General features: G+C 33.1%; 2 protein-coding genes across 6 annotated transcripts in view; one reads left to right on the top strand and one right to left on the bottom strand.

Moving 5' to 3' along the window:
- Positions 1 to 32: 32 nt before the first annotated feature.
- On the top strand, positions 33 to 10291 carry LOC125061474. Of its 5 annotated transcripts, none has more exons than XM_047666945.1 (6): positions 33 to 339; positions 2709 to 6704; positions 7173 to 7287; positions 8704 to 8811; positions 9707 to 9837; positions 9944 to 10291. In XM_047666945.1, the coding sequence occupies exons 2-6, from the start codon at positions 2713 to 2715 to the stop codon at positions 9972 to 9974; spliced, it is 4377 nt and encodes a 1458-aa protein (XP_047522901.1). In that variant the 5' UTR covers positions 33 to 339; positions 2709 to 2712; the 3' UTR covers positions 9975 to 10291. The 5 variants fall into 5 exon arrangements, with proteins under 5 accessions (XP_047522901.1, XP_047522896.1, XP_047522899.1 ...); XM_047666940.1 differs by having other exon boundaries at positions 9901 to 10291; XM_047666942.1 differs by lacking the exon at positions 33 to 339 and adding an exon at positions 629 to 673 and having other exon boundaries at positions 9901 to 10291.
- Positions 10292 to 13511: 3220 nt separating this feature from the next.
- LOC125061485 (MAP kinase-activating death domain protein) overlaps positions 13512 to 19493 on the bottom strand; it is a 59674-nt gene continuing 53692 nt past the window's right edge. Inside the window, exons 37-41 of the mRNA XM_047666956.1 lie at positions 18982 to 19119; positions 18514 to 18756; positions 18165 to 18392; positions 15876 to 15982; positions 13512 to 14346 (exon numbers count right to left, since the gene is read on the bottom strand). Coding sequence (XP_047522912.1) covers positions 14199 to 14346; positions 15876 to 15982; positions 18165 to 18392; positions 18514 to 18756; positions 18982 to 19119 — 864 coding nt within the window. The 3' untranslated portion in view covers positions 13512 to 14198. The remainder of the gene's footprint in view (positions 14347 to 15875; positions 15983 to 18164; positions 18393 to 18513; positions 18757 to 18981; positions 19120 to 19493) is intronic.

Below are 19493 nucleotides of genomic sequence, written 5' to 3'. Positions count from 1 at the left end.
AGAAATAAATTATCTGTTAACAAAATATGTCATTGAACACAGAATTATCTGTGGATGATGACGTTCAAAACAAACTCATAACAAAGTGTTTTGTGTTTAATATTAATCCTAAAAATACAAGGAGTTTAAAGATATCCGTATAACAATTCAAGTGAATATTGAGTGTAAATATGATTTTGTATTTCATTACAAGAGATTCAAGGAGATTTCAAGCTTAACAATTGGAAATTGAACATGTCGCACGTCGGCCATTTAAGAATGGGTCACGTGATTTTTCTAGAATATTTTTGAATTTCTTCTATCAAAGTAGCATTTAATGGGCCGAATTTAACTATTAATGTAAGTTTTGTTTTTGGAATATATTTAGATTATTATTTAGTTAACGTTTTAATAACATGCGCTGCGCCGACAAATACAATTGTGACAATTGACAGGCAGTTATGTTTTTACAATATTTAGTTAGAAGTAATATATTAAAAATATTGCGTTTACATTTTCTGTAGCTGGGCTGGGTTTATATTTAATTAAGATGTTAAATGTTGTTCTGATAAGGTAAAAGATACGTTCTGATTTCCACCATTTTGAAATTGTTTTGATTTTTGACAGTTTACCATTAACACTGTTAAGTGTTAGTCTGTGCAGCTAACGAATAAAAACCACCAAACCTATAGCTGTAAGTTAGTAAATTAAAGTAATTGTTTAATAGTATTCATAAATATTCAATTTTATTATTTATTTCATTATCCATAATGATCATTTAATATTTGTAATTGTTTTTCCATTTACTAATAAAAGTCGTAAATTGTATATTTTCTTTTGACATTTGGTATTCCCGAAGAGCGAAAGAAGGACTCTCCATACTTTAGTAGTTTGTTTATCTGTACTAGATTACCGACATGTAAAAAGTAATTATAAAATAAAATTATCAATACAATGTATTTTTTCTAACCAACAATACGATAATCTGCGTTAAAAAATTGTTTTGTTTTGTCGGCCATTTTGTGACATTAGCGTGATTGTAAAATATGCTAAACACCGACAACGCAGACATGTTGTGACAACGTGGTAATTTACGTTGATGAATGAAGGTAAATCAATGTAATGGTTTATTACATTTACTTGATCCAGTACAAAAATAATAATTGTAGTTTTTAAATACATAGTAATAAATAGATAAAAAGAAATCAGTGACGTTATAACCTTTTTAGGTCTGGGCCTTAGATTTCTGAATCTGTTTCATGATCATTTGTCAATCTAATCATGGAACTGAAAGTAGACTAGTAATGGAAAATAATTGACTGAATAAAAATTTATTTTACTAACATGAAAAGATTACAGATAATAAAAAAATAAATGTTTCGTTTTTCAAACTGTTGGTTGTTGCTTAGTCTAGAGCCTTGACTAGTGCCAACTGTATCCACGAAAAAACATTTGCTTTAATATGTATTTGAAATCCTGCACATATTATATTAAATTACAATTACACTCATTTAAACCATTCAAAACAAAGTCAACTTAGATTAGTCTAGTAATTCTCCAGAGTTGGTACGTATTTAATTATTCCTACAACTTGCAATTACTAAAAAGGTGTATATGACTTTCTTCGGTTGGTAACGGTACAAATAAAAAAATACCACGCGAATTATTTGACAATAAAAAAATTACGTAAAGATATGAGCGCTTGTCATTTCAAAGATCAACAGCACAAAGGGTTGCATTACGTAGGTATATATTTTTAAATTAAAAATATTGGTTGTTTGTAAAGTAGGTTTACGATCGAGATGTTTACGTGATAACGTCTTATTGGTGATATAAGTTTTTGGGAAGTAAGGAATTAATGAAGATAACAATTTTTTTTGTTGCAATTGTTGTAACACTTCACTTGCACTTCACATTTTGTTTCACTGTTAAACATTCAACGAAAACTTAACCGCACGAGAAAATCTCCATTCGTTTGTATGCCGCTAGAGTGAGAGAGACGGGAGATCGGTCCGTCTCTCTCTCGTTATACCTGCGATCGCGCTCGTGAGGTTTTGGTGTGACACAAGTTTCTGAACATGTCACCCGACTAAAACGATTTTAAAGACGTTATCACGTCAAAACTTCAAAGAAAAAACTGTCGGCGTATTGAAAACCAAACAAAACGTGTACGAATGAAAAAGACGCATTTTAAACAAACACGTAAGCCACAGAAATTGTATGTAAAGTCGAAAGATTCAACCGTAACACGTGACCTATTCAGCATTTAAGTGTATCGTTTTGAATAAAACAAAAGACAATTACAGGAATGATGTATAATATAAAAATGAAGTTAACACACATTATATACGCACAGGCACACTAAAATTTATATTATATTTCACTATATTTATATTTTTTTGTTGTTTCTTAATAAATAAATCAAATATGGTAACGTTTTTTTTAAAATTTTTATGGTTGCCTTAACAGTGTAAAAATAAACCCAATTAATAAATAAAGTAAAATATTCTTTTTACTTTTAAGATCTATTTATCTTATGAGTAAAATGTATATTTAAAATGCAAAACAACACAAGTAAGATAGGCAGTCCTATTATTCTGAAGAAATCTAAATATGTAATGTATGTGTATAGTGGGCATAATGTAATTAGAAAGTAGACACTATATTCTTAAATCTGAGGCTATAGACAGATAAACATTAGTATAACAAAGTTTTATTTTCTGTTTCAGCATAATGGAGGAGGTATCAAAAGTGTTTAGTTCAGGTATTATAAGACAAAACAAGACATTAAATAATAATTTATATGAACTCTTAAATGTGAAACCAGCAAAACCGTTACCCAAAGATGATTCTGATACGCCAATCTCATGTAACTTTATCCCCAAAACTGATAAATTCTACGTGCCAAAGAAAAAAAGTAAATTAAAAGTAAAAACCGTTCGAAATATCAGAGAAGTAATGGAAAAGGCAGTTTTCGCTATGCTGAGTTCAGAAATGGAGAGACACAAAAGTATTTTATTACGTAAAATAAGGATTGGTTCATCTAGAGAAGAAGCTACGAAAAAATTTGCCAAAACTATTCTTCGTAGCAGCTCTCCTATATGTAAAGATGTTTGGCAAATGTTAACTAATTTAAACGCAGAAGGCCATTCACATTCAGCGCAATATGTTCTTTGGAATCACAAATCTATCCAAATAAACGGCAGTAGAGGCGGTAAAAACAAATTTATCTGCAGTTTCGATATTGGCAAAGATAGCATCAAAAATTTGAATGAGTCCTTCGTGAAATCACCTAGCATCTCTTACAGAAAGAAAATTCTCCACAATTCCTTACACGTCAAATTTAAACCCGGTCCACTTTCAAAGAAAAAGTTTCTAGATTCCTCATATCAAAAGTTTCAATATGGCGATTCTACCATAGTTAGGTTACCTAAACCAGGTTTAGATGTCAAATCATTGTATGGAACACAACTAAGCCCAACTATGATTAATTTTCTAAGTGAGAATTTTATGCGAAATACTGATGGAGAAATAACAGAAAAATGGGCAGAGTTTTCACTGTCTACACTCGGCGTGAATAAAAAGGGTGGTGCACAACAGTCTGAAAAAGGTGCGATTGTATCATTTGATTTAGAATACAAATGTAACCAAAATCGTATCTTAATGCGTAATGGGACTAGTTACAAAAAAAGCGATACAATATCGCTTGAGGATGAGAAATCCTTGTCACCAGAGGCTGATATAGATATTGTAATAAATAAAATATTAGATTATGTAGAAATAAAACTTGAGGAAGATAAACTGTATACTAAGGAAGAATGTGTTTTATCTGATTTGGGTGGAAAAGCAGATTTAATAACAAAAGATAAAATTAAAAGAAAATTTTGTGAGCTAGATCGTCTGGACGTTACAGTTATTAAATTATCGACTGCAGAGACAGAAAAGACTAAATGCACAAAAGATTGCTGCTCATTAGGTTGTATTTGTAATTCTTTAGAATGTTCGTATAACTTAAAAACACATTGTAGCCGCGTCGATTGTATGTTTGTATGCAAGTGCATGAATTCTAAACGATGGTATGCGCCATCTACTCATGGTTCGCAGTCGTTTTCTGGTCTTGAAGACTTAAATAAAAAACTGAATTCAAGACTGGCAAAAGAAGAACAAAAATTTCGACAAACTGTCATCCTATCCGGTGAAAAAAGGATTATGTTAAAGCCACAGCGTAGAAATTGGAAATCTTCTAAAAGATATGCAGAATTTTATAGTAATATGTGTCTTAAATCTGAGACGGAATTAAAAAAAGAATTATTTGTGCTTATACCTAAATTAACCTGTGATAATTGTGAACCTTGGTGTATGGTTCACAATTTGTATAAATGTTTTTGTAAAGGAAAATTCACTGAACTAAAATCAACGACACCTGAACAAAGTGAAACGTCTAATCAGGTTACAGACGTTGGTCAACCAACCGATACCGAGTTGATTGAAAAGCCCACAAATGATCCGCCAAAAACTAGATCAAGCCTCCGCATAAACGAGAGTAAAACTGATATTTCTGCAACAAAAAACATCGTGTCTACTGTAAATGAAGTTGCAAAACCAAAAGAAATTGTTGAATGTGAAAGTTTTCGATGTGCTAGGGCAATCCCGTATAGCGGCAGAAAGTATAGTAATGAATATTACTTGGAAACACATAAAAAAATTATTGAAATGGAAAAAAATGATCGCAGACTTCTGAAAAAAATGACAAGTTTAATGAACATCGACATGGAAAGTGAGAACCCGAAACCAACCCAAACACAAGTTCAACTTACAACGGCCGACGAAAACATTCTTAATGAAACTGAGTGTTTTCCCAAACTTTCTAAAGAATTTTTCGATCAACTTCCTTATAACCCAAAAATGGTGGCCTGGATTATTGCATGTTACAAACACTGCAAAAAGTGTAAAACTCAAGGAAAAATAGAAAAATTTCTAAGGCCTCCACGTTTTATGAGAATTGGATTTTATACTTGGGAGTTTATACTCTCTAGATATCGTGAGACAAAAAACTTTTTTTTGGTTACGCCAGATAAACCACACAAAATATTTGTAGCGATAAACCAAAAGCACCCTAAGCTTCAATCTTATATTAACATAAAAGATTTAAGCCTGGATGACGTCCAAAATTATCCTAACGAGGTTCAAAATCTTCGAAAAAATGTAATGGTCAAAGAAGACACGTTTTGGATATTGCGTGGTTTGCCGTATTGCTGGGAGTTATATGGCGTTGTAAAGAAAAAAATAAGTGAAGACATGGAAGACGAAGACATTGTTTGTTCTTTAAAGTGTGATGAACAAGAGCCATTAGATCTTGGTAAGGGACCATTGAGTATATGTTATGGATTTTCCGATGACGAGACAGAAGAAAGTAATTCTAATAATATTTGCATAGACGTTGAAAAGAACGACTCGCCAATATTAGCACGATACGACGACAATATAGTTACCGATGTGGAAGAAGTTCAATTTTTAGAGAACGACGATTCCAAATTAAACGAATCTAAAATAAATGAAAACGTAGACTGTATGACCAAATGGTATTTGATGAGTGTGGAAAACGATTTTAATGAACTACATTTTTTCAAAAAAGGCTTCTTTGTGCAGTATGATCATGTAGTGCAAGCAATAAACGTGTCACAAACATCTAAAAAAACCGTCAAATTATATTGTCAGAAACGAAACTCAAATGTCGAGGATTTGATACATTTTGGAATCTATGCCATACCTAATGATAATCGCAACGTAGTTGTTGGACCTTACGAACTTGATGAACCTCTAGGTATTGAAGTCGTTAAGAAATCCGAAACAGAAGGTAACGCAAAACAAACAAGAGGTTTGTGTATAACCATAAATAAAAATTATATCAATAAATTGATAGAAGATCCGTTATCATTTATTCCACCACAAATTCAATCTCGACCTATGATTCCACTACAAAGTAAAGTATCAAACGATACTGAAAATGATACCAAGCCATCTACCCCGGATAACACAATTCCAACCACATCCCATGAAGATGAAATAAAAGATATAACTAATCCAAAAACCCAAATTAAAGCCCCACGCGTCACCAAACCCATGAAACCTATAAAAATTCGGAAATCAGATGGATTTTACTGTGTCTATCCAAAGTTTGTACATTCTTCAAATAATCCTGGATTAGCAATTATACCAAAAGCGTGTCTATCAAACTCACATCCAATCCAACAGTTTGGAGTAGGAGCACCAGGAGCAGTTTCGATACGTTCTCAACCTCAAAATACAAAGCCCGTTGCTGAAATTGCTCCCCAAATTAAAACTGGGCAGAGCACCACCACTAAGAAGTTTGAAGGAGGAATGAGTATTTTAAAACCGGAAGAGATTAATAAACGTGTATTGGAAAAAATGCCTGGCCCAAGTATTGAACTGGGCAGTTTATATAACAATCTGGATAAAGATATAGAGAATTTCTTGGCAACGGTATCCGTGTGCACTCTTCGTGATGAAGAAGAAGTGTACATCATATCAGATGAAGAAACTGTTGATGAAGTTAAAGATGTGTGCATTAAATCGAAAAATATTCCGTCCCTCGGTTGTATACCCGCAAAGATTAATGGTGATGGTCATATAAGTTTTGAATTTCCTGGATTTAAATACACAGACTTTTATCCTAAAGAAGAAGGTTATCGTAAAATAAATCTGTAAGTATTCATAGAAATTCGGGTGGTATATTTAAGATAAACTATTCAGCGTTTTGCACTTTTAAAGTTACTTTAGTATATTTATTTTTATGTAATATGCATGCGGGCAGGAGGCTCGATGTTAAATGATACCACCGCCCATAGACACTCACATAACCAGAGGGCTCGCAAGTGCGTTGCCGGGCTTTTAAGAATTGGTAACTTTTAAGAACCAATTCGACTTAGGAGTCGAATCGTTCGGAAATCGGTGGGCAGCTGGTTCCACATAGTCGCAAAAACTGCCTTAAAATACGCTTAGGTAGAATGTCGTATTCTGCCTCGACATCCGATGATGAACATTCTATAGCTTTCGCCTAACTATATAGGCTTATTTGTCTTCACTTCTACACTACACAATCACTTTATACTCTTTAGTCTTAAATTATTAGTACAATAGTATTATAGTAACATCAATTTTTAATATTTTAGTGTACTATCAAGAAAAGTGTACGTTCCTAAACAACTGAAAATTGAATGGGAAATTGTAGAAGACATCGACGATACCACAAAAAAATTAGAGAAAGGAGATTTGGATGCAGATTTGGTAAGTCATCTTTTAAAAAGTATAGTTTAAGAAATCACATTGAGTCTCTGCGGCTTATGTGATGCATTTAAATAATAATACGTTACGTTTAATTCCAATTGAGTAGTGTTGGCCTAGCATGCGACTCTCATCACTGAGGTCGTAGGTTCAATCTCCAGCTGTGCGAATGGACTTTCTATGTGCGCCTTTAACATTCGCCCGAATGAAGGAAAACATCGTGAGGAAACCGTGAGGCTTGCCTTACACACAAAAAGTCGACGGCGTGCGTCAGGCACAGGAGGCTGATCACCTACTTGCCTAAGATTGACTAATGCTCATGTTATACAGAAATATAAGGCCCAGATCTAAAAAGGTGGTAGCTGTTTTTTTTTAAGTCTAATGAGTAGATTTTGATAAAAAAGGTTCACACTTCAAATCACAGCTGGTACTTTAACAAAAATCGTGTCACCCGTTTAGGTACGGTGCCGACGTACTCATAGATAGACTAACAAACAAACAAAAATACATATATAACATCTCTCTTTTTGCTTCGGACGTAAACACACAATATATGAAAAAAGTTAAAAAAATTGATGAAAAAAAATGGTTAATGCTCCATATTTTGTTTGTTATTTATGTTCAAGTTAATTAAAGAAAAGTAGTTAGTACATATATTATATTACAGTTTGACAAGTGAAGTTTTACATGACAGTTGTAAAGAAAGAAAAAGAAAGAAAAACATTTATTTTACACAATAACAGGATATCTAGGTAAAATAAAGTGTTGTGGGCAGCCAGTCTCTTCCTTCTCTCTTCCCTCTCTTTTCCTTTGACATGTTAACTGAACTTTATGATTTCGACAGAACACAAATTTATAATTAAACAATTTTTGCACAATAAGGATATTTTCTGTATCAGCATAGGACCTGACAAGATATTGTTGAGATTTTTAGAGAATTTAATGTGAGTTTTGAAATGTTAGTGATAATTTTGTTTTTCATGTGGTTTTAATAGGGCCTCGGAAGGAGAAAAAGCGTTGCACGAATTAAGTGCGTTTTTTGGGTAGCTTATTGTAGGTTTGCGTTGTGTGTGTGCACAGACACAGATAATTAAATATTAAACTAAACCCGTTGAGGGTTTCTGTATTTGTTTTCTTGATGATATTTTTATCGGCTAATAGCAACCTTCTGTATAGAAGTATTACAGGTGGATATATTTATATGAAACTTCTTTTAGTGTTTGCTGAAGGTCGCAACACCCCACAGGTTTGTTAAACCTAGCTACGCTAGAAACAATTGATAAAAATAATTCGTGACAATAATATTGTTCATTTGTTTATTTGGATTTTATTCGAATTTGTACTCTATGGAACCTGGTTTAGAATAGATATTTTTTTATTTTATTTTATTTTATGTCTTTAAATAATATTACATTTCAGGTATTGACAAAACAAGGTCTCAAGAAACGAGCCGATATTATAAAGGTAGTTAAAATGAAAAAGAAACCGCAAACCGGCCCTGTTAGTAAGAAATGTATTAAAAAAAAGGTAAGTTATTTTTCGATTATTTATAGCAATAACTAATTTAAATACACACACAGACACACCATCGCAACACAGCCGAATTAGTATTACCTAGTTTAATGTAATTAATATTTTTTTATTGATGTTTCATTTTGTATATATTAAGTATCTTTATATTAGTAAATCGTTTTGAAATAACCAAAAAATTATCTGATACAACGTTACGGTTTAGTAGCGTTATTCATTTTTTTTTAATTCGAAGTGAGGTTCCGCTTGCCCCCCGAAAGAGTCAGGGATATTTAGGTTCATACACCAGAATTTCTGCTATGGAGAGAGGGTAATACCCATGGAAACTTCCTCGAGAACCTCTCTAAAAGGACGCGTTTGCGAGGAACCGGTCGCTCTCACACTCCACTGTCAGCAGTTGGTTACCTCTAAGATAGAGAAACTAATTATGATAGAACAAATTTTATTACGAACAAATTTGAGGTTTTATTTTTTTACACTTCGTTACCTTTTACAAAAAACATACATATAAAAAAGCAGGTTATATAAGTTATTAGGCAACGGGCGGCCTTATCGCTAACAAGCGATTTCTTCCAGGCAACCCTTATATGGAGCAATAAAAAAAAACACCTACAGAGGGTTAAATACAAGCAGTGCTTAGTTAATTAACAAAAAAACTCAAAATAACATGTAACTATAACTAAAATAAAATAAAGTAAAATCTAAAGAAAAAATAATATTTATATGTATAAACAAAAATGTAAAAGCTAATTCAAAGGTTAATTGAGTCACAATTAATATATAAGTAGTAGCTAATTACGATAGTTAAGTTTTATGTATCTATAATTATATTTTATTTATTACTTTTAAAGTAAATAGATAAATCACATTTATTCCATAAATTTTGTTGTAGAAAACAAAGTTAGACGCTGTGCCTGACAGCGACCATTTGGAGTATACAAAAAATTTGGTTTCTAAGAAAGAAGATATAATGCTGGCTCTGTCTAAAGCAGATGAAAAAGAGAGACAAGGCATGGCTGACAGGTTAAATTTGATTCTATCTAAATCAGAATCACACTAAATACTTATATGTTGACATTCTAATAGCAATCAAGAAACGGGAGTTTTTTTCAGAAGTTTTACATTTCAGACGTGCTGAAGGAATACTGCTAGATATTTAAATCTATGCCAGGGAAGTCATTCTGATGGTGGATAAGTGAGTTGAACTGTCTTCTAATAAGATCTGTGTATCTATTCATGGGTGTCTCCGTGGGGGATGCAGGTAGGGGCAGCTGCCCCCTGCAATAGTCAAAACCTTTTTTACCTATTAATTTCTGAAAATTTATTGTTTGGTATATCTTTTTAGTTGTTAGTTAGCTTGAGCAGTATTGGCCTGGTGGCAGCATGAGACTCTCATCCCTGAGATCGTAGGTTCGACCCCCGGCTGTGAACCAATGGATTTTCTTTCTATGTGTTAACATTCGCTCGAACGGTTGAAGGAAAACATCGTGAGGAAACTGGCTTGCCTTTGACCCAAAAAGTAGGCGTGTGTTCACAGGCGGCTGATCACCTACTTGCCTATTAGATTGACAAATGATTATGAGTACAGAAATCTGAGGTCCAGACTTAAAAAGGTTGTAACGCCACTTATATATACAGGTCGGTCAAAGATATTAGAGCGACCCATGGCCATGTGTGGCCTTTTCAGAATCCCTATTAAAATGCGCCAAAACTTGTAATGCAGGGTCACTTTTCGGTAGAGAATTTTTTTTTACAGTGGGATCCGAAGTAAACAAAAAGTTATTATGTACTTGCAAAAAAATTATTTCGTATAACTTAATATTATCTTCAATACACCCAATAAACAACCATAAATAGCATATCTAACGCAAGGACTCGTCAGTACCAATCTAGTGGATATTATAAAAAAGATACAGGATGTAGATTTTTCCGAATTTTAATAAAAATTATTATAAAAAGTCAATTTTCTTATAAAATCGCAAAATAAATTACAACTCTGCGGGGGTTGAGCTTAGAGACCTCGCATAGAACAATTTTTTGCAGCTGATGATCTCATCTATCCCCTATTTGCGTTTGATCCACGACTTTTTGGCCAACCTGTATATCTTTTAAGGTACTGTTTTATTTCTTGTACAATCAAAACCATCTTTCTATTCTCGTTTCCTTTAAAAAACATACTTTTCCCATTATCTGCCGCCCTTCCCTATATTAATAAAGAACCGTTCATAATTACTAGATTTGCAACTGTTGAGTCAAATCTGTAAGTTCCAACAGCGACAACAAAGTTTAGACCGTCGGAACTTGGTCAACGCAGTCAGAGAGTTTTTTATACAGTATTAGCGGGGAAAAATTTCGACTGATAAAATTGAGACTGTTTTAATTTTTAATTATGTGTCTAGTACTGATCTCAAACATTGCTCTATGCTCATTGATTCCTTTGTGAAAGTGAACCCAAATTAAACTAAATGTTTTATAAACTTGTATTATATGTTAAAGCTAATTTTATTGTTTGGTTAACTTTTTTATTGTTTTGAAGGGAATGCTTGATGCTCTTGAATTTATGCCCGGATTTTTGTTGTCATTAAAGTGTAAAATATTTAGTTTTTGACCTGGTTTATGTTTATACAAGGTCAAGATTTTGACAAGTTCTTTACAAGAGTTCAGATTTTAATTTAGTTGAGACTATACGACAGTCCTGGCCCGCTGTCGTATTAATAAGCTCACATTAACGTGAGTACTGTTATACTAATTCTGTAAACAGATTCGATAGTCGGTCTCGCCTATCGAATAGTACGTTACACTAAGGTTCCTAGTTTTAAAGGCGTTGTAAATATCTTGTTTAATGTTTTGATTGTAGGCGTGTTGTTTGTATCAACAAATTATCTGTGATAATACATTTATTATGAAATATATTTGTTTTATTTGTGACTTGTATAAAAGCAAAAACTTACATGGTAGACAATTTAAATACCCATTTTTTCTCGTCGTTGTAGCGTTGAATGGAATTAAGTGGAAAGGAATTTTGTGTACAAATAAAAAACATCAAAAATCTCCCTATATAACGAGGAAAATTTAATGAATGTCTTTACTGAGACATTAAGCAATTTAACTATATAATGGGTCTATATAATTGAAGATAATATACAAGCATTTACAGATTTAATTATCTATGAATTTGCAGGCCATTCGAAATTCAAATAAATTTTTTTCGAAAGCCATGTTAATTTAATTTCAAATTCAGTCAATTGTTTTAAGATAGTTGTTGTTTTTTGTGAAATTGTCGTAATTTTTGGCGCCATGAAAAAACTAAAAAATTGTACATGAGTTGACACTATTTTATATAATTTAAGAAAACCACAAAAATCTTTAGCCAGGCAGAACGAATGGAGTATGTGTCTATTCATTAATATACTCGCACAAACACCAATATTTATAAGTATTATATTTTACTTGGGTATGTCGTTCAAGGTCATTGTTTTTAAATTATAATACATTTGGTTTTTTAATTTTAGAAAAAGTCTTGACTACCGAAATAAAATCAAAATATTATAGGGTTCAAAATGAAACAAAATTACTTTTTATATTATCTATTATCAGGACAATGCTTTATAATTCGTATGTCAAGTGGTAATTTTGTCTACAATCTATTAACATCAGCGAAAACAGCAATCACAAATTCTCAATTATTAAAATACTATACTTTGAAATCTATTATAATTTTCTATGAAAATATTGTATCTGTATATTTAGAATGATGGCAAATAAAGGAGTGATGAGCGTGTGAATAGGAACTACATATTGCTCGATACTTTTATTTTTATATATTTATCGCGATACTATGATTCAAGATATTAAGCCCGTATTCGGTAAGGTATCTTTTCGGTAAGGTATTTTTACGGTAATGTATCTTTTAAGTAAGGTATCTTTTCGTTATGGTATATTTTTGGTAAGGTGTCTTTTTGGTAAGGTATCTTTTCGGTAAGGTATCTTTTCGGTATCTTATGTACTAAGTACTAGTTATTAGTTTTTGCAGCCAGTTTCGAGGTACAGGACACGTGACCCAAAGAAGTCGTGACACGTCACAGAATGTCGGCGCTGTTTGTGATTGTTACCACACTGTAGGTGATTTGTTACCAGTATAAAAATTTCATCCTATACAATACGGGCAACCGGCGCCCAAGTTATAAATTATGTGCATTGTCAAACTAACAAATGGTAAAATGCCATATTGAGATTACATTTAAGTTTGATTCAGGAATACGGGCCCAATTTTTGAATCGTAGGTCTAGACAAGAACGTTACTAGTCTGGCTAATGAAAGAAGATAATGGAATTATTTGAAAACTTTCGGATGGCAACACAGAATGTCATTGAAATTTTTAGGTTATTGTATTGATACTTCATGCAATTACTCATTTGTATTTCTATTATATATTTTTTCCGAATAGTTAACAGGTACAATAGCCTAAACATTTAGAAAGTTTCATAATCAATGTGAGAGACAGTGATAACAGCAATGACTCTGATGAATCTATGCATATTGATTTTTTGGATTCCGATTTTGATTATTCCGAATAAAGTTGTGTTTTATAATATAGTTTTAATTTTCCATGTAATGCTAGTCATTTTAAGTATCAATAGTAAAAGACTAAATACGTTACTATCAATGTAAAAAATATTAAATAAAATCAAGTATCAAGTATGTTTAATCCACAAAATATATCAAACTTTTTGGGATACCATACTAAATTTTTTTTAATTTGCCGCGCGTTTTCGTTATCTTTCATTAGCCAGACTCTATATATTTTTTTTAGCAACTCACGCTCCTGTCTTAATTCGACTCTAAAACAAAACAGGGCATATATACAGGACTGATTGATACTCTTAAGTTGACTTTATTGCTGAGTATTAAAGTGCATATTACAATGCACAATCAGTCCTGCTTTAAAGCTATAAGCTTTATGAATGGTCAGTCTCATACGACAAAGGATGTTCAAGTCAAATATAATAATAATATTGTCTATATTTAGTAAATAGACCGAATCCGATTATTCATCGTTTAAAATATATACAAATAAAATATAATTGGAGTGTAATAATATATTCCAACTTTGTTTGCCGCTTCCCTAATGCGTTGCTAGGCAACGATCATCATTTCTTTATTCTGACATTTTTTAAGCACGGGTACGCAAATTCGCAGTCGAATAAATTCATCATAAAAATGTTATTACATGATTTTCAAGTTTAAACATCTTTATTAAGACTTTACGCTGCAAATTAAAATGATTTTATTGTATTTAAATAATATTCTGTTATCGGAAGGGGTCTATTTGCCTTGGAGTCACGCGTACGTACAAGAACAGATACTTATTTATAATTAGTGTCTTAAGTGCGGTCTGTGGAGGGGCGACGAGTGGGGCGAGGGGGAATGACGAACTCGTGGTGGGGGGGAGCTGCGAAGGGGTTGCTCTGAGCGAAGCCTGACGTTGACGCTTGACGCTGGGGGGCAGGTGCCCGGCGCTGTGGTGACGATCTGGAAATACTACAGATGCTGAGAACCGTATTTATATTTGACATACTCATACCATACTCGTACCATAGCCGTCCATTAAGTTTTGAAAAAAAATGAAGTTTGATGCCCGATTTCAACTTTGTTGAATCAATACGTTTACTCTTAATGAACTGCTAAGTGCGATTACATAAATAATTTTATACCAAACAATCATTTACATAAATATTCATTAAGTGCACCGTTTAACTAAATTACTCATATAATATATTATGTCTCTTACCATCACAGCGTATAAACGAAACCTAAACATATAACATTTAATTTAAAAGTGACATACGAGTATTTGACAGCTCCTATAATACTTTGACGATAGAATATTTCGACAGATTAAAATAGTTCTCTTATTGACCAATAGATCGCACTATACGCTAATTTAAACGCGCTTGCAAAATACATTCCTTATCTACAGAATTATACATAATTGTTGTGAAATATTTATTTAATGACTTCCCGACAAATAAAGCCAGAAGAGATTAATGTTAAGTCTACGTGAATAGAAGCAGTAGATACTTTTAAAGCGTTCAGTGGTGTTGTTTGATTAGTCATTAGAGGACTAGAGTTAAAATACGTTAATGTCCTATAATTGTACGAATTTTTTAGGTTTACGCAATAAGACTGATCTAGCATTTATAAATAAAAGGAAATTAATTTAAAAGTGACAGCTTCTTCCAGAATTAAACGCGAGTATTAAATTACGTTAAAACAGTCGTATTTTGAGATGAACTTAAAAGCAGTGCTACACTGTAAAACATCAATTTTTCGGCCTGCACACCCTTGAATTCTTTTAGATGTCTAACTAGCGGTACTCCGTAACTTCTAATAGAGGCCCTCATATTATGTAAAAAAAAAACGCTTGGTTTATCATCATAATATCACCAATGTCCTGAGATACAGACACGTCTATCGCTATATGAAGTTTCAAAGCCAGTTCTAGGGCCACCATTTCCAACCTAGTAGAGTACTCCCTAATTCCTTTTCCTCTCGTTCTGTCAAGTTTCATTTACGCTGTGATGAAAAGAGACTTTAAACTGCGTAAACTATTTGTATGAATATCTTAATGCCGATACAGTTCAGTTTGATAGAATATATGTTACTAACAACACATCACAGCTTACATTTGGAGGGGATTATTTTTTCAAGGACAACTGTCAACTGTAACAAGTGTCATATATTAGTGCTCTAGAAACAAATAGAACATTCACACAAATATGTAGCGTAATGGGTAAACATTCAATAACTATTTTGAAGGCGTCTAGTCTTTTGACACTTTGAAAAAAAACAAGGAATTTAGGAAACATGTCTGCCGCAGTAAATTTTCGCTCTAATAAAAAACAATTTGCTATAACAGACAAAAAGCTTGTTCTAGAAACAATGCAAACAAAAGCGGATAGCAACATAACATTGGACCCTAAATACACCATCTAATGTACAAATACTCAAAGCCGACTCAATAAAGCATGTATATAAGTGGCGTGAGTATTCGGTCATACTTGGGTGAGGTGTTGAATTCGACGGCGGACATTTGCCTGGGCGGTAACGCGGGCGGCACACCGCGGCCCGCATTCGGTACCACACTGGCCCCAACACGTGGTGGTATCTGCGTATATACGCAATATTCACAAGAGAACGACGGCATTCTAAATTGTACTATTAGTTCAAAAAATGTTCTTAAATCTCCTAACTTCTATTGATTCTAAATATCCCATAAAAATGTTTTGTTGGCTAATAGGCTAGTTGACAGTATGAAAAAGCAGTGGCGGATTTACCAGCAGGCTGAGTAGGCTGGAGACTAAGGCGGCCAATTTGGAAACTGATTTTTTTTGCTACCTCTGATTTTGCTCAACCCCCCCACCAGCAGACCTCTGCGCCCAGAGATCAGAGTGAAAAAAGCAAAATTGCAGAAAGTGTATTTTCCTTTTCCCCTATCAACCTATATGTCAGTCCTACTACTGGAGGCTGTGAACTGGATGATTTGTGTATAGTTCTGTGCTCAAAAATCAAACCCAAAAATTATTTGACGTGACACGTAATTTTTGGATTCTAAAAATAATCTAAGACATGACAATTGTAAAGGGCGGTAAAAACTTCACAGCCTTGAAAATTTTTAAATACGGCACTGGAAAAAAGTGTTATTGAAAGTAATATATATATACATCAGAGCTTTAAAAGGTGTTATGATAGATAGAGAGTGGCACAGTACAAACAGGAATAGCGGGATTTTGAGGAGGCCTTTGCCAAAAAAGGGCACATAGACATTTGAAAAGAATGAAGATAATTAATGTGTTTAAATGTAAAAGTATCTAAAATAAAATATGACTATTAGAAGTAAAATAACTAGTAAAAAATATCCAAAAATTTAAAAGAAAACATTTGTTTTATATCTCGTGACACCGTCAGGATTAGTGGAAAGGACGTTGGCCTACAATGCTTGTAAATGTCTCATCCTAATTCTCTTGTGAAGGTGGATTTTCATAAAATATACTGTATTTTGTCTAAAATTGTCAGGAGCCTCTTAATATGAAGAGGCTAAGAACGGCTTTAATTTACGCAATGGTCATATAATATATAAGAAGTACTTTCTCATTAAGTACCAATTAACATAACAAACCAATTGACCAAATGTGGTGTTAATAATAATTGGTTTCTCTTCGTTAGCAAGAGAATCATACACATAGGGTCTTAGTATATTGTTAGATTTGTAGTGAGCAAAAGTTGCGTCTACCGTCGAAGAATTTTGATATCCTTTGGAATACATATCAATAGCTTTTTCTGTGCTTTTTACAGATGAATTTGAAAATTTACTAGAGTCTAATGAAAGAAGATAATTGAAGATTATTTGAAAACTTTCGGATGGTAACACAGAATGTCATAGAATTTCTAGTTAGTATGATTTATTGTCTTGATACTTCATGAAATTACTAATTTTTATTATATATTTTATATAATAGCCTAAACTTTGTTTTATTTATTTTTTGGATTTTGATTATTCCGAATAAAATTGTGTTTTTTATATTTTATAATAAATATAGTTTTAGTTTTTCATGCAATATTAGACGTTTTAAGTATCAATAGTAAAAGACTAAATACGTATAGTTTTTAATTTCATAGAAATACAATTACTATCAATGTAAAAAATAATAAAATAAAATGAAGTAACATTTTTTTTTAATTTGCCGCACTTTTTCGTTATCTTCTTTCATTAGCCAGACTCTACCACAGAAATCACGAATTATGGCAAGGGTATGCTGACGTTTAAAGGGAACGCAATTCTGCCTGCGTCGATTACAAGTGCTATAGATGTGTGTGTTATTTGTTACTTCTTTTTATGATTCATTGTTGTTGGTTCTTTGGATTCTTTTATCTTAGTTTCTTTATTTGTGTTGTGTAACTGTTAGTAGACAAATTAATTATAAATAAATGTTTCTGTGTTAAATTTCTAAAGTTGAAGTTAACACTACTCTCAAACAACTTGACGTTTGTGTGTTTACAAGTATGTTACGTCATAGGAACCGGTGCGACGCCATCTTGGATAGAGAAAGGTATAAGCGGGTTCTTGAAATTATGAAAATTTAAAGCCAATACTTAACCGAAAAGAAATAAACTGATATGGTTTTTAAAACTTGTCAAATAGCCTATTAAGAAGTTATTGACCAAATGTTCAGAAACCTAGCGCATTTCTCATATTCCTCAAGTTATCTAGAAATTAAATCCGATTTTGACGTTCCTAACTACATATTTCTATCCCTTACAGATTGCATAATAATTATTTTTTCTCTCACCGTCGGCGGATCATGATTTTTGGGTGGCGATGAATGCGACATAGTTCTCGCTAGTCGATGTTGGGGCGCCGGAGGTGGGGGGCGGCGAGGGGGGAGGCTCTCCGTGCGATGCACTCTATCTCGCTCACTCTCCTTGCGAATACTGCTGCTGTCTCTTTCGGGACTTTCCCTAACCTCGCCTCGCCTTTCTATACTTTCAATCTGGCCCACACGAGATGTTACGAAATCCTGAAAAATGTGAGAAGTTGTAAGACCTACGACGACCGAATATTACATAAGAATTTTAGAAAGGCTTAGGTGGAAATTGACACAAAATTTTTTGGAAAACTCTGATCTAGCTCAGACTTACAGTTTTAGCGTCAGGCCTTTCCGGTAGAGTCCTTTGAGTTTGGTAAGACTTATCAGAGGCCTTTTCAGGGTAATTCCGGTCTGGAGGCCTATCAGTTCTTTCAGGCTTAAATTCAGCCTGATGAGGCCGTTCAGGCAGAGTCCGTGAGGTCTGCCTGTCGGGAGGCACACGTGGACGATCACGACTTGCTTCTGAATCCCTTGAACATTTTTCTTCTCTGTTTCTGTCTGATTCAGACTTCTCCTGAAATTTTATTGGTAAGAATCAGAATCAATTAGAACTAATACAGTGACACTACAACCTTTTAAGGTCTGGGCCTCAGATTTCTGTATCGGTTTCGTGATCGGTATTTATTCGGTATTTTGCTGCACATCTTCGTGACGCTAATATTATTATTATTGCGATTCATCAAAATCAGAATTCAGAAAAATCTTGGTTTAAATTCGCCAATCACAACAATAATGTTACCTGTTGCGAGGTAGCACCAGATAGATGCTGTGGTGAAGGTGGTATCTTCGCGGCTTGCTCCAGAATCGCCTTTTTCTGTTCCTGCCCCGCTGCGAAGTATGAGAACACGCACAGAACCGCGTAACAAATTTGGTCCGCCTGAAAATTTGATAGAAGATACATAACAAAAAGTTGAAGAAATTAAAGGAAATTTAAGCGTGTGCGCAGGCAAAATGAGTTATGGGATTGACTAATTTAGATAGATTTCCACAGCAAAACACGGCAAGCTACGTGAATAGTATACGATTTATAATACTGAAATTAGTTTTAATAAGTGAATAATTAAGTCATTTTCAAAAAATTACACTAATTAAAAATAATAATTTTATTTTTAAAAAGTTACACTATTTAAAAAAAATAGTAATTTTTAAATGTTTGTTTTTAATATTATCTGATATGTTTATAAAGATAATAAATGATATTTTCGAAAATGTTAACAGAATACTTAATTACCCTCGAAGAGTTATTCTATC

The sequence above is a fragment of the Pieris napi genome, chromosome 23, assembly GCF_905475465.1.
Source record: "Pieris napi chromosome 23, ilPieNapi1.2, whole genome shotgun sequence".
Lineage (NCBI taxonomy): Eukaryota > Metazoa > Arthropoda > Insecta > Lepidoptera > Pieridae > Pieris > Pieris napi.
Note: the sequence above shows the minus strand (reverse complement) of the source record. Positions and strands in the feature narration are given on the sequence as shown.